Source organism: Microtus ochrogaster, unplaced genomic scaffold (assembly GCF_000317375.1).
Source record: "Microtus ochrogaster isolate Prairie Vole_2 unplaced genomic scaffold, MicOch1.0 UNK27, whole genome shotgun sequence".
Classification (NCBI taxonomy): domain Eukaryota; kingdom Metazoa; phylum Chordata; class Mammalia; order Rodentia; family Cricetidae; genus Microtus; species Microtus ochrogaster.
In genome coordinates this window covers 3,849,390-3,865,009 of record NW_004949125.1, presented here as the reverse complement: position 1 = coordinate 3,865,009, position 15,620 = coordinate 3,849,390, and the positions used below count along the sequence as shown (strand labels likewise).

The 15,620-nt window shown below is 43.8% G+C and overlaps 1 protein-coding gene across 2 annotated transcripts in view; it reads right to left on the bottom strand.

Annotated features, from left to right (window-relative positions):
- The window catches only part of Lmtk2 (lemur tyrosine kinase 2), a 91,958-nt gene that overhangs the window by 30,559 nt on the left and 45,779 nt on the right, over positions 1–15,620 (bottom strand). For both annotated transcript variants that reach the window (XM_005368038.3, XM_005368039.3), the window contains exons 5-7: positions 15,133–15,251; positions 14,199–14,286; positions 1,318–1,451 (exon numbers count right to left, since the gene is read on the bottom strand). In XM_005368038.3, coding sequence (XP_005368095.1) covers positions 1,318–1,451; positions 14,199–14,286; positions 15,133–15,251 — 341 coding nt within the window. The remainder of the gene's footprint in view (positions 1–1,317; positions 1,452–14,198; positions 14,287–15,132; positions 15,252–15,620) is intronic.

The window sequence follows — 15,620 nt, the reverse complement described above, 5'->3', positions numbered from 1 at the left end:
TTTTTTTATTTTTTGTTTTTTGAGACAGGGTTTCTCTGTGTATCTTGGCTGTCCTAGAACTCACAGAGATGTACCTGCCTTTGCCTCCCCAAGAGCTGGGATTAAAGGCATGTGCCATCATGCCCGGCAAGATTTATTGTTTATAAAACTGTGTATATGTGTGTGGATCACATGTGTGTGGGTGCCCACTGGGGACAGAAGAAGAAAGTAACAGAAGAGGAAAGTAACACTGTATCCACAAACATTCAGCTGCAAAGATGGCTCGTGTGTACTAAGCTAGAGGAATGGAACTATGATCTCAATCCCAGTGCCCCACTCACACCTGTAGCCCCAGCTTTGAAGGGAGGTGGAGACAGGAGAATCACTGGGGACCATGGGCTTTCAGCCTGGTTGAGAAAATGCCAGCTCGGAAGAGCTTCTACCTCAAAGGCATTCTCACTCAAAATGGAGTGATCAAGAAGGAATCTGACTCCCTCCTTCTGGCAGGAGTTATTGACTCTACATACACACAAATAAAGAAATAAATCTATTTTAAAAAATTGGGACTAAAAAGCCTAAAGGCAAAAGGAGAATAAAAGCAGGACCAGTCACCTGTGCTAGGACAAAAGGAAGCCTATGGTGTACAAACAGGAAGCGGCCTCTTCAGACCCAGTTCTGACACTTTTAAGACAGCCTGTTCACCAGCCAGAAACCAAAGCCACCACCTAGTGCAAAGTGGTACTGCTAGCCTATAGTGAGTGCTTCCTTAGGACTGCGAACAGACACATAAGGAGATCTCGTGGGTATAACCAGAAGCCTAAAGCAGTCAGAGGCCAGGAGGGAGCCAGGTACACTCACTCCCTACCCTGACGTTTGCAGACTTCTCACACTGCTTATTTTCTAGACTCAGACCACATTCATGCTACTCCCTGGTGTTGGTTTAAGTGAAGTCCACCTCTGATTTTATTTATCAATACTTCTTTAAGCAGAGAGTTCACGCCACAGCCTCATCTCTTTGGTTTCTTCCTTCCTTCCTCCATTCTTGCCTTTGTTTTTTGATTTGGTGTTTTTGAGATAGAGTCTCATGTATCACAGGTTGGTCTCAAACTCACTGTGTAGTTGAGGATGTCCTTGAATTTCTTTTTGATGCTCCTGCCTTCTGAGTGTTAGGATTATATACGTGCATTACTATGCCCAGTTTATCATGTCCACTTGTAGGAATGTTAGCAGTCTACCAACTAAGCTGCATCCCATCCCCATCCCCTCTCCCCAAACCTCACAACCTCTTCAGTTAGCTGTAAGAACAGCAATGTGAAGCCTGTGCCCAGGCAGACCTACCTGTGCAGGAAGTGCAGCTTGTGCATGGCTGCCAACCCTGCAGCAATCTCACACGCCATCCTCTGCAGCAGCATGGTCTGTGAATCTCCCCGCACATGCTCTTGTTCATTGCGCAGGTAAGCCTTCAGGTCGCCCTGCGAAAACCAGCCCACGTGAGTGACAAGTGCAGCACCTAGACAAGCACTGCAGTTGATCTGAACTATTAGGATTACTTAATAAATGACTTAAAGGTAATTCCAACCAACCCAAAGTATATGTTATTTTACTTTAAGAATCATTCTCATTAGTTATTATACAAACACATATAGGACAAAATAGTAAATGGAATATAGTTGTATAACGATGCACAATTAAATTAAGTGTAGTGAAGATAGCTAGGAACCTCCAGGTTACAAAGAGGTGATGTGGAGAGCTAAAGTGTGCTATTCACACCACCTAACTTTCATTTCTAGGATACACGTGGTTGGTAAGTGCTTTATCAAGAGGTTCCACGGCCACCATTTATGCTTGAGTGAGCCATGGAGTAGAGGCTGAAAAAGGAAAAAGAGGTGGAAGAGGTGATGAAAGTCACTGAGTGCTAGCAACAATCAGATCTCACCCAGCTTCCTTCCCCAGAGACCAACATGGGAAAGAACATTCCAGCCACTTGTAAACACTCACCAGTTCAATTCAATAAGCCTAGGAAGAGGATGGCAGCCTGGGCAGGAACAAACCCTAGCCAGACATACTGGCATTCAGCTCCCCAGCTACTCCCATGAGTGCTCTGGGCTACCTGTCTAAGGGGCGTAGGTGTGAGGAAATAATACATTATATTTTCCTTACACAAGAACAGACAGCTATTGAAGTGATCTAATCCAAGCGAAAGCTTTCTGGGGAGAGGAATGTGTACATCCACGTTTAAGAGTGTATACGTATTTGGAGGACAGAGGTCAGTCCTGGCACATTCCTCCATCACTCCCTACCTTAGTTTTGGGGCGGTGTCTCCTACTGGTCTGGAGCTTGCTTACCAGGCCTGACTGGCTGGCTAGTTCTAGGGATCCTCCTGTCTTTCTCTCCAGGGCTGAGACTACAAACAGACACCACTGTCCTGGCTTTTCTTACTTGGGTTTTGGTAATTGAAACCAGGTATTCATATTTATATGGTAAGCATTTCACCAACTGCACCATCTCCCCAACCCCCAAACTGAAGACTTTTATGATCTGCTAGTAAAGTAGAAACAACTCAAGAACTCTCAGTTTTCTTTAAATCCGACTCAAGACTCAGAAGTTCTCCTCGGCCAACTTTCGTGTAACTTACTGAAGACGTGAATTTGTCAGACTCCACCCAAGATTAAAATTTTCAAACTTAATATTCCTCCACAGACAGCTGTCCATGTTTAATTCTTGGTACACAATAACGCAGCATTTAGGCCCCGCCCAGGACCTGCATTTGTTTCTATTCCTAGTGTTAGGGATCTACAGCAGGAGGCTTTATAACTGCTACCCATGGTGCATACTTTAAACTTCAGGCATTCTGCACATACAGAACTGCTGCTTAGGAGAATTAAGAAATTTGCTCAAGATAATGCCTATCTCTCATACTTGAAAGGAAGAAGCAAGAGGATGAAGAATTGGAGGTCACTTTTGGTTACAAAAATGACTTAAAGCCAGCCTGGAATACATAAAACCCTATTGAAGGAAAGAAAAAAGGAAGGAAGGATAGAAGGAAGAGAGAGAAAAAAATTTTGTTCCAATAAACTATGCTTACATTTTTTTTAGTATACTATCTAGCCAAGAAAATTCTAGTCAGCTAACAAGTAAATTAAACCAATATGCAGATGAAATCAATTTATTCTACAAAAATAAATGTGAGCCGGGTGATGGTGGCGCACGCCTTTAATCCCAGCACTCGGGAGGCAGAGGCAGGCAGATCTCTGAGTTCGAGACCAGCCTGGTCTACAGAGCTAGTTCCAGGACAGGCTCCAAAGCCACAGAGAAACCCTGTCTCGAAAAACCAAAAATAGATAGATAGATAGATAGATAGATAGATAGATAGATAGATAGATAGATAGATAGATAGATAGATAGATAGATAGATAGATAAATGTGAGCTAACTTAAGGTCCATCGCACACACCTGTGGAATCCCGAATCCCAACCACAGGTCACATTAGCTTTACAAGGAAGCAGCATCCTCTCCAGTATACTATGGACACTCAGTCACCACCATCGCGGTGCACTTCCAACCATCCAATATTAGCACGCACACCCACACACCACATTCACCCCCAGTCACCCAGCACCACCATGCACATCCAAGCACACAACCAGATCACCAATATCACGCACAGGCAGCACCACTTATCACCATCAGCACTGCCAAGCACACTCATACCCTGCCATACACACTCATACCCTGACATGCACACTCATACCAAACACAGAAAACTTTCTCCCTTTGTTCCTGCTAGAATTTCTCACCCCAATACAAACAGCTCTTCATAAAGGCTAGGCTCTTTCCAGCTGTGCAAACTGGGGGCATGATGAAAGATTTGAATAACAAACTAATTCTGAGAAGTTCTAGCAGGAAACTCCAGGACTATAGGCAAATGGGCTTTCCCTAAGACAGCCCTTATAAAAGCAAAATATAGAAATAGCATTTAAATGCACTGAAGCTTCCAATCAAATGGCTTTTTTTCCCCCTTAGCCTCATTGCTGCAGCATACCCAAATAAAGAAAAACCTACTGGCCAGGCAGTAGTGGTGCATGCCTTTAATCCCAGCATTCAGAAGTTCAAGACCAGCCTAGTCTACAGATCAAGTTCCAGGACAGTCAGGGTTAGACAGAGAAACCCTGTTTCTTTGGGGAGAGGGGGAAGTGGGGAAGAGAGAAGAAAAACCTACTTTCACATAACTATGCTCCCTCTTGCCAATTTGCAAAGCAAGCAGCAGCTCTTGGTGAAAAGTTTACAAAATGACTGTGGCTGTGAAATGGAGTTGTTTTTCAAGATCACCTGAAGTATGTCCACGGCCACTCCTATTCTTAAATTGCCTTTCCCAGGTGACAACCCTGAGTGACTCTCAAGATCCCTAAGGGGCCCAGCCACCCCTCCTGAGGAAGACGTGGGTTGTGTGTACAGGACTCACAGTTAGGTCTATGGTCCTGAAGTACTCTGGACCTCTCCTGATACCAGTTTAAAACAGCAAACAACTGGAGGCACATGGTGGACACCTTTTTAGTCTCAGCACTTGGGAGGTAAAGGCAGGATCTTGGTGAATTCAAGACAGGCCTGGCCTACACAACAAATCCCAGAATAGCCAGCGTTACATAGAAAGAGACCCCGCCTCAAAATCAATCAACCAATCAGTGAATCAACCAACCAATCAATCAACAATAGCTTTCAATTACAGTAAAAGAATTTTTACCTCAAGAAAAGCTCTAAAGAGATTCAGTCTATCTAAAACAGACAAATGAATATTTAGATATTTGGGGAGGTGTGTGCAGAGACAGAAAGACAGAGAGAGCAACAGAGACATGGGAACTGAACCCAGGGCACTCCATTCCCAGTCCTTTTTTGGTTTTTTATTATGAGGCAATGTTTCATTGTGTTGCCTAGGCTGAACCTGAATTTGTTATCCTCTTGACTCAGACTCCTGAGTAGCTAAAAGTACAGGCCTATGCCCATAGGGCCCAGCTTGTCTTACTTATATTTTAATTGTGCTTACTGAATAGACACAGACAATCACTACTGTGTATTCTTTAAGGAAAAATTTTTAAAAAATTCACCAAGAACCTCAATGTGTTTTTAATTAAATTCCCTTTCAGACACTAGATGGCAACAGAGAGCTACACCCAGCACTAGGAACAGAAGCACCTTGCAAGGACTTGGAATTCTGAGTGCTCAAAGGCCCTGGTAAACTCCAACACAAAGGTCCAGGGGCCCCTTATACGGGGTTTTGGCAGATTACTGAGCACAATGAATTAATTTTTAATACATTTTAATTTAATGTTAACACAATGAAACAGAAGCAGTAAATAGCCTTATAACTGAAACACAGGTCATTTGTAAAGAACTTTGTTTTGAGACAAAATCTCATGTAGCCCAGGCTGGCCTCGAATTCAGGTAGGGATAACCCTGAATTTCTCTTACCTTCTTTACTGAAGTGTGTCCTAGCATGACCCTTAATGAAATGGGCGTGCCCCAGCTGAAGCACACGGAGGCCTGTATCTGGATGCCATCCTCCTAACATCTCCTGCCTCTTCGTTGTGGCCCTGGCCACCAACTCCTCTGTCTTCTTCCAGCTCTACTACTCCATCAGCGCTCAGGGAAAAGCAACAAAACCCAAACCTTTCTGGCTCCTCCTCCTCCTAGCCAGCTCTTGCTATTTTCCTGTTTCTGCCATCCTTCCTGAATGGACTCCTCTCATGGCTGCATCTTCTGGCCTCCTTCCTTGCATGAGCCTCTCTGCCCCCAACATACCTACCTGCACCCACTATTCATCTACAGCTGCTGAACGTCCCCCCCCCCCGCCATCCCCACTGCTAGCAGCTCTGCCAAAAGCTAGCAAAACCAAAACAAAACCAAACAAACAAACAAAAAACCCAAGGGGTCTCGTTCTCCCTTCAAGTCTAACCTTTACATGGGGCGGCATGATGGCTTACTGAGTAAAGGTGCTTAATACCATGCCTGGCAACCTGAGCTCCATCCCCATACCCCACGTGGTAGAAAGAACCCACTCTAAGACGGTTTCCCCATGGCACACATGTGCTTCCCCCACCCTCCCCCACACAAAATAAATAAATGTGTTTTTATGGCTGTGAGCTGAACCCAGGCCTTGTTCATGCTAAACAGGGGATCTACCACTGAGCTCCACCCCAGCCCATCACTGGTGGATTCTTGGCAAATGCTCTATTGCTGATCCAAAGCCCTAGCCTTTAATATTTGTATTATTATTTTATTCTCATGCATCTTTTACCTTCATGTATGTCTGTGCACTGCAGGTGTGCATTGCTTGTGGATGTTAGAAAAGGGAAATAGAGTTACAGTGGTCTGTGAGAGCAGCCAAGCGGGTGTAGGGGATTAAACCCAGCTCCTCTGAAAAAGCAACAAGTGTCCTTAACTGCTTAGCCATTTCTCTAACCCCCAGTTCCAACCTTTTAAGCCCACATTTAAAACCCCCAGCACATTGTTGTTTGCAGATGACCATTTTCTTTGTTTACTCGACTAGAAGAAAGCTGTGGCTGGGTGGCGGCAGCACATGCCTTTAATCCCAGCACTTGGGAGGCAGAGGCAGGTGGATCTCTTGTGAGTTCGAAGCCAGCCTGGTCTGCAGAGCAGGTTCCTGGACAGCCAGGGCTACACTGAGAAACCCTGTCTCTGGAATAAAAAATAAAAATAAAAAAGCTGTGAACACAGCTATGCCTTCACCTGTTTCCTACTGTCCCTAAGCCCCACAACAATACTGGACACAGATATGTTTAACATATCTGTTTGATGAGCAGGAGAAGGCAGAAAATTTTTGGAGAAGCTCCAAATGATGTGCTCCAAGTTCAAGCTGAGCCAGTCACATTCCCATGCCACACCATGCCAGCATTTCATTAACAGTCTAAGAATGATGAACTTAGGAGTAAATCTATAATTTCAGATTTTTATTGGGCTTATAAATTTATGGCCTCGTTACTTTGTACATAAAACATAGTCAAAGATATATACCCATGAGAAATATTTTCCTTTCTTTTTCTTTTCCACTTGCACTACAGAAGTGGGCACCAATCTCATTACAGATGGTTGTGAGCCACTATGTGGTTGCTGGGAATTGAACTCAGGACCTCTGGAAGAGCAGCAAGTGTTCTTAACCACTGAGCTATCTCTCCAGCCCCACTTTTTATTTTTTTATACAGAACCTCACTTTGAAACACAGCCTGGCCTAGAAGTTCCTGTGTGTAAGAAGCAGGCAGCCTCTTGGCTCAGCCTCCTGAGTGCTGGGATCACAGGCCTGAGCCAATGTACCCAGCAGGCAGCAGGGACTAGACACTGAAAGCAGAAGCTGAGGGCTCAGATCCTGAACCACAAGCATAAGCAGAGAGAGCACAATGGGAATAGCACAGGCTTTATAATTCCCAGCCCACCTCTAATAACATACTTCTTCCACTAAGGCCACAACCTTCTCCATACAGCATCACCAACTGAAGAGCATCCAAGCGTCCAGGACTACAGAGACATCTCATTCAAACCATCACTTTGGCACACCATCTGGATGATCCCAATAACATCTAACTGATTTTTTCTATGGAAAGTTCCACCACTGTATAGTAAATGCTATTGATTTTACTTCTAGCAGAGGATCTGTATTACTGTAAAGCTCACTTAAATATGGTCTTTGTTCTTGAAAGGTACATCTCCAGAGTCCTTCCTCAGAGATAATGACAGCTCGGTGGGATGTCAAAAAGACACATGAAATCAATAACAAAGGCCAGTCAATGCCCAAAAGGAGGCTGGCACTGGCTGGGACCCCCCTTTCTATGCCCACCTCCAGGTCTAAGAGCAATGACAGTGCCCTGAACTTTGTCTAGCTAGGTCGGCTGCTCTCCCACAGAGCAATGTGCTACCTCTCTTCAGAAACCCACTTTCTGAAGAGTAGAGAGTGCTCCCCTAGCAAGTAGGAAGCCCCGAGTTCCATCTCTAGCACAGCATAAACTGTGTGCAGTGGTGCTTGCCTGTAATCCCAACACTGAGAGTTGGTAAAAGGATTGGAAGTTCAAGGTCACCCTGAGCAACATTGAAATCCACCTGCTGTCTTAGTGGCCTGGCCGGACATTCAGGAGCACCACTTGAAATGCCCAGCACCCCTGCTCTGGAGGCAGCAAGGGACGTGAAAGCACAAGCGAATGTGAGGATGTGCACTCTACCCTTCAGCATCTCAGCTCCCAGCCTGGCCTCAAGCATGCTCATAAACCTACCTTCCTACTCCGGACGTGTTCCTCCCAGCAGGTCCGGCCTGTCTTGCCCCCTTCAGCACTACCATTTACCTGACCTGTCACCATGCTTCCAGGCCTGGGCCGGCCTTTCCCACCTGAAGAAAACCTATCTACTCACTCTGTAAATTTCACTTGCAGGTGAAGCCTCTCTTAAGATCCCAATCTGAATCTACACTTCTCTGGGGTGGCTCAATGGCAGGTCTCTTACCTAGCATGTTCAAGACCCCAATCTGAATCTCTACACTTCTCTGGGTGGGGCTCAGTGGCAGGTCTCTTACCTGAATCTCTACACTTCTCTGGGGTGGCTCAGTGGCAGGTCTCTTACCTGCATGTTCAAGATCCCTGGTTGCATCTCTAATACAGCAAACATTCTAGGGGGAAAAAGGTAGGACTACCAAGATGGCTGACAAGATAGCCTGTTAGGTAAAGATGCTTGACACCAAGCCTGATGGTCTGAGTTTGACTCTTGGAATCTACACAGTGGAAGGATAGAGTTGACTCCTGAAAGTTCTCCTCTGACTTCTACATGTATGTATGCCACCACATGTGCACACTCCCAAACACATACAACATACACACAATAAAATTAAATTACAACTTTAAAAATAAAACAAAAGCTATTCATCTTAAATTTTCTCCCAGCACACCACCATGTTTACCTGAGGTTGAGCAACTTGGGTCTCAGCAGCACTGTCATTAGCTACTTAAATCTTTATTTAATTAGCAGTTAGATCCATTTAATAAAGTGAAAATAATTACTGGGCTGAGGAAATGGCTCAGCTGGTAAAGTGCTCTGCTGTGTACACATGATGATCTGAAGTTGGATCCCAAATAGCTACATAAAAACCAGAAGCCTGGAATTCCAGCACATCAGGGAGGGGTTGGGGCAGGGCACACAAAGACAGATCCCTGGAGTGCACTGGCCAGTGAGGGACCTTGACCACAAAAAAAAAAGTGGAGAAGTGATTTAAGAATACATTTTATGTCAGCCTCTGGTTTTCATATGCATATGTGTGCACCTGGAACTGACAGGCCAGGTGAGTCACCTGCAGGCACACTGGCAGGGCAGCCTTATCATGCTGGAATTCCCTGAGCACTAAGCACAGCTCTCAGAGCTCCACACACATTCAGTACATTTTTGGTGGATGAGCAATCCTTAATTGGAACACTCTCACTGCCTTGTATCCACTACGGTGCTAGGGCAAGTTACATAAAACCCTGCAGTAATCTTTCAGGTTCTGTTCCAAGCACAGCCACCATCAAGCATTATAAGCTGGCCATTGAGGATCTGCCACAAACTCATTCGGCAGAGATGTCGCATGCTTTCAGAAGTGTTCCAAGTGTTTTAAAGCAATGCTGGTAACTGTATATGAATTACTTAGATGCAAAAATATTCTCCCTTGATTACGCAGGAGGTGCTCTCAGCGAGCACGAGTGCCGTTTGGTTAGTGTCCATCCAGGCTTACGACCTAAGAGCAGATGGAGACAGCCAGTCTTTTGTGGCTGCAGTGGCTTAGGACCAGGTTTAGGACCAGAGGGTGGCTCCTGCCTTTGGATGACATTCCTCCATTCTATATGGCCTGTTTCTGAGAAAGCCATGAGTAAGCATGTAGGGAACAGGGCTCCATGTAGATTGAGGCCACTGAGCCCAGGGGATAGCCCTGTAGTCTGTGCAGGTGGACATCATTTTCAGCTCCCTAGGCCTCCTAGCTCCTGAGGCCACCTGACACCTACTACAGTACAGTCTGCACAAACTGAGCTTAGGGTAGCCAGACTTCAAAACCCAGTGAGGGCCCAATCTGCTGAAGAACCAATCTGGAGGTTTTTCTAGGATCAGAAGTGAGTACAAAGCTGGCCCATGGGGACGAATGTCACCTCATCTGAACAGCCTTAATCCTGGTATGACACTAACCACTCTAACACACCAAGCAATGACAGTGCTTGATCGGTGTCAGTTTTGGATTCTCCTGTTTCTACCTCCCATTCACTGAAGGAACACCGGGGTTACAGACTACATTCTACCGTACAGCTTTGCATGGTTCTAGGGACTGAACTCAGTTCTTAATGCACTCAGAGCAAATGCTTTTACCCACTAAGCCCCAGAGAGTAGGTTTCTGATGAGCCCTCAAACGTAGGTACAGGTGTTCATTTACTGGCCCTGAACTCTCCAGTCTTGTTAGTCACACTCAACTAGAGGAAAAGGAAGCGAAATCCAAACTGACAGGGGAAACTGAAACAATATTAATCAAAAATCCAAAAGAAGGGGGCTGGAGACATGGCTCAGAAGGGTGCTTCCTGTTCTCTCAGGACCAGAGTTACTCCAGCTCCCACTGCAACTCACAACTATCTGTAATTCCAGTTCTATAGTGATATTTTATTTATGTTTTAATAAATAAAGCTTGCCTAAAGATTAGAAGGGCAAAGCTAAGCCACTAGAGCTTTTTGGCTTTCTGGTTGAACCCCCATATCTGACTCTGGGCTTTTATTATTCGTGCTACACAGTTCTAGGGAATCCACTTTCCCTCAAGGCCTCCATGGCACCGAGCACACATGCAGTGCACACAGACATAAACAAAACACCCAGAGATGTAAAATAAAATTGGGGGGAGGGTCCAAAAAAGGGTAGAAAGAAATTTCCAAAGACTATACTAACTAGGATAAGCATATAGACCACATGGTCCAGATTAGCACTGCAGGTTAGCAATCATTTAAGCAGAGAAGAATGAATGAGGTACACCTGGCCAAAGAAGTTAAGTCCTAACTACAGGAAAGTCACTTTGACCAGATTATTTTTTTTCTCTTAAATTTTTTTCTTCTAAAACCTATTTCTCTTAGCCTAAACTTCATATTCTACCCCCAACCCTATATAACTTATAACCAACCCCATACAGATGGGAATGACCAGATTATTATTATAGTGCTTTACTGTTATAAATGCTTTGTTTGGGGTGCGGGGGTTAAGACAGGGTTTCTCTGTATAATAGCACTAGCTGTCCTGGAACTAGCTCTGTAGACCAGGCTAGCCTAGAACTCACAGAGATCTGACTGCCTCTGCCTCCCAAGTACTGGGATTAAAGGTGTGCGCCACCACTACACGGCTGTTATCAATGCTTTTAGTCTTCAAGAGAACCCTTTCACAATGACAAACAGGTTAAGTTTTGAAAGTCACACCAAGTCTGTATCTATATCTCTCACATAAGGCATCAAGAAGTATAAAGGAAAACCACTAGAATTATCAGGAGAAATCAAGAAAATGCATAACCAGCATGCAAGTTCTTTTAACTATTATGTTGTAGTTTTGTGTGTGTGGTATGTGCATGTGTGTGTACCTAGATGTAAATAGACCAGAGGAGGATATCAGGAGCCCTCCTCTATTGCTGTATACCTTATTTCTATGAAACAGGGTCTCTCAATGAACCTGGAGCTTGACATTTCTTATCTAGTCTGGTAGCCTGAGAGCCACAGGATCCTTATGTCTCTGTCCTCCTATAGTGATGGCGTTAAAGACATGGAACACCAGATTGATTGTACTTTTATGTTGGCACAGGGGATTTGAAGTCCGGTTTTCATGCTTGGACAGCAAATGTCCTTATCTACTAAGCTATCTCCCCAGATCCTGGGGCAGTAGACTTTAATATACCTCTTTCAACAATGTTAGAACACTTCACAACCCTCACCCTAAATTGAGGAGGATATAGATTTGAACAAAGGTATAGACTAACTCAAAAGCTCATAAAACAAACATGAAATAATGTTAGAATACTGACTGGTGTTTGTGTGTTTATGAATTTGTGCATGCACGTGCTATCATATATAGAGAGAGACAAAAAAACAAAAGGCAAGGGACTGGAGAGATGGCTCAGAGTTAAGAGCACTGCCTGCTCTTCCAGAGGTCCTAGAGTAAAGATGAGTGCAACTTAGAAACCAGCTGCAGTTGGCGGGGTGGCAGTGGTGTGCATTCTTCTAATCCCAGCACTTGGGAGGCAGAGGCAGGCGGATCTTTGTGAGTTCAAGGCCAGCCTGGTCTACAGAGTGAGTTCCAGGACAGCCAGTACTGTTACACAGAGAAACCCTGTCTCAAAACAAGTCCCCACCTCCCCTGACACAAAGACAGCTTTGGCATCAACTGACCCAATGTTTAAACAGTAAAGCAGAAAAACACCTTTGTGGCTATAAACCAAGCCATAGGGATCTAGGATCACACTATGAAGGAATCCAACTAAAGCTAATATCAAACTTATTAACTTCTTTGATTAACTGATTAATTCCTTGGGATTTAACCACTTTTGCCAAGGATAAAAATATCTGAAGTATATTTAGGAGTTAAAGCTAAATGCACAGCATAGTCTGCTTTCTTTTTTAGCAGCAGAATGTTATCTGTGTGAACTGGAATTTACTTTGGGGCACTCCCACTTCTCTGTACACAGTTAAGGAAGTTTTAATGTTCTGAAAAATGAGAAATCAATTAAAATCTGGCAAATTAAATTACATTCTTACCACTCATTTTTGAAAATAACAAATTATTATGTGTTAAAAATGGGCTTAAAAGATGAAGTATTCTGCAATGGGGGAAAGATGTTTATTCAAAATTTTCACATAGAAATTGTTATTAATACACCTGTATGAAGAATAATCTTTCCAACTATCAATAGCCATAGGTTACATGCCTAGAAAAAAAATGCCTTTTTTTGGAGGGAGTGTCTCACACAGCTCCCGCTGACCTCAAATTCATTCTGTAGCTGAGGATGACCTTGAATTCTGATCATTGAATTTGACAGTATAAATGTATACATTACTGTTTTCAAAATCTGAAAAGCGCTGGAGAGATGGCTTAGTAGATCAAGTGTGAAGACCAGAGTTTGAATCCCCACTACCCATATGAATGCTGAGCAGTGTGGCAGCCTCCCTGAAATTCCAGTGTGTGGAAGGTTGGAGCAAAATGGCCAGCTAGATTAGCCCTATGTGTGATGTGGGATTCCCCTCTGTATGCTATGAATATGTTTTATTACTATTGGTTATTAAAGAAGATGTTTTGACCAATGGCTTAGTAAAGTCAGGTGGGAAATCCGAACAGAGACTTAGAGAGAAAGCAGGTAGAATCGAAGAGTTGCTATGTAGCTGCCAGAGACAGACGCCCATCCTTACCAATAAGCCACAGCCTCGTGCTGATACACAAACGAATAGAAATGGGTTAATTTAAGATATAAGAGCTAGAAATATAAATGAACCATTAGCCAAACAGTATTGTAATTAATATAGTTTCTGTGATTATTCAGGCCTGTTTGGTCAGGAAATGACAAGTAGTCTCCAACTACATATGTGAGCACTCAGGGTTCAGCAAAAGACTTGGCCTTCATGACTAATATTCTAGAGAGTGACCGAAGAAGACAACTGACATCAACTTCAGGCCTCCATGTGCACCTGCACACATGCCCCACACATGCAAATGTGCATATACATACACACAAATATATAAGCAAAAAAGAATCTGAATGACTAGTGGTATTCTGTTGGTAAGAGTTTTCATGGGTTACCCTGATGGGTGAAAAATCAATTTCAAAACGCCTGGCTGGTGTGAGGACCGTGGGCCCTCAGGAAGGGTATGGAGGATCCATGTTCTAGCTTGCCCATATAGTGCTACCTAGTATATGCTTAAACTCCATGACTTTTCAGTCATATGTACAATACTGACAAGTATTAAAAGCTGAGCCTGGAGAATTCAACATGGTAGTAATAGTAAACACCTCAGGTTGGGGTTGGGTACACTGAACTCTAGAAAGGTAACAAAGGTGACGAGCTAACATATCACAAAGTACTTCAATGGGTAGACATTAGTGCTCCATCCACCATTTCTGGGTGGAAAAGAAAATAAAAACTGCAAATAACCCTTGAACACTTCAACTGGAATTTCTACTAAAAACTTACCAGGTCGCAGAACTCAAACACCAGAAGGTAGGGAATTGCTTCCACGCACTGCCCCACACACTGAAGAACATTCGGATGCTGAAGAATACTGATAAAAATAAAAGCCACAGCACTGTTCATCAAGAAATATGCTAGTGCTTCGCATTTTAACATCACAATGATTTCAATTACAGCATGGCAAACTCAAAAGGCCACATCACAACCGAGGATAGTGACACAAGCCTTTAAATTCTAGCATTCAGGAGTTAAAGTTCAAGGCCAGTCTGGTTTACAAAGCAAGTTCTAGGCCAGCAAGTAAGTAACTACAGCAAGTAACTACATGATGCTCTCTCAGGGCCTCCTGCATGCTGGGCAAGCACTCTTCCACTGAACCGCACTTCTTGCCCAAAGTGACTCTTGCATATTGATCCTGTATCTTGCAACCTTGGTGAATTTATTATTTTTTCTAGATTTTTTTTTCTAGTAGATTCCTTGGGATTTTCTACATAAACTTGTATTTCCCTATCATATCAAGTGTGCAGCACATGTTCAGTGAAGTGTCTGTGTGATGAGTGCCTTGAAATCCATGACAGACAGCTCAAGGATCCCAGTGCTATTGCCTTTTCTTTCTTTTTTCTTTTTCATGACAAGATTTCTTTGTGTATACCTGGCTGTCCTGGAACTCACTCTGTAGACCAGGCTGGCCTTGAACTCACAGAGATCCACTAGCCTCTGCCTCCCAAATGCTGGGATTAAAGGTGTGCACAACTGCCGCAGGTGCAGGCTTATTGTCTTTTCTTATTCAAGCAAAGTGATTGAACAGTTCTTAACTGACTATTGGGCACTGGTGGGTCTAATGAGACAGGATTTTCTGGCAGAAGTCTCAAAGTAGTTTTAAAAATTTAATTTTCAAAATCGCAGCCTGCTTATAGAACATATACAAAGGCTTACTTACTAATAAGGCTCTCCATTTTTCAGGAAAGTATCTTGTTCCTTTGGGCTTGCACTTGCTTTTAACTCCTTCACTATGACTCTTGCTACGCTGGTGCCCGTGTAAGTCTCTCCCAGGAGGACCTAAAAGCAAGCAATGATTTTCCTTGTCACTTCTACCAAAATGAGAAAGAAATACGCGTTACTGAGTAGGAAATACGAAGGAAACAATTAACAGTTAAATGCCCTGTTACCTTGCACATCAACTGACAAAGCTTAGGAAACTCAAACCCTTATCTGGGTATGTTAGTGTATGCATGGAACCCCACACTGTGGAGGCTGGTAAAGGAAGCTACAGCGTTCATAAAAGGCTAGGCTGGGCTGTACAGAGACATCCTGTTGAAAGGACAGAAAGGCGGAAAAAGGGGAGAAAGGGAAGGAAACAGAAAAAAGGGGGGAGAGGAGGAAGAAAAGAAAGGAAGGGAGGACTGTAACAGAAGGGCCACTTTAAAG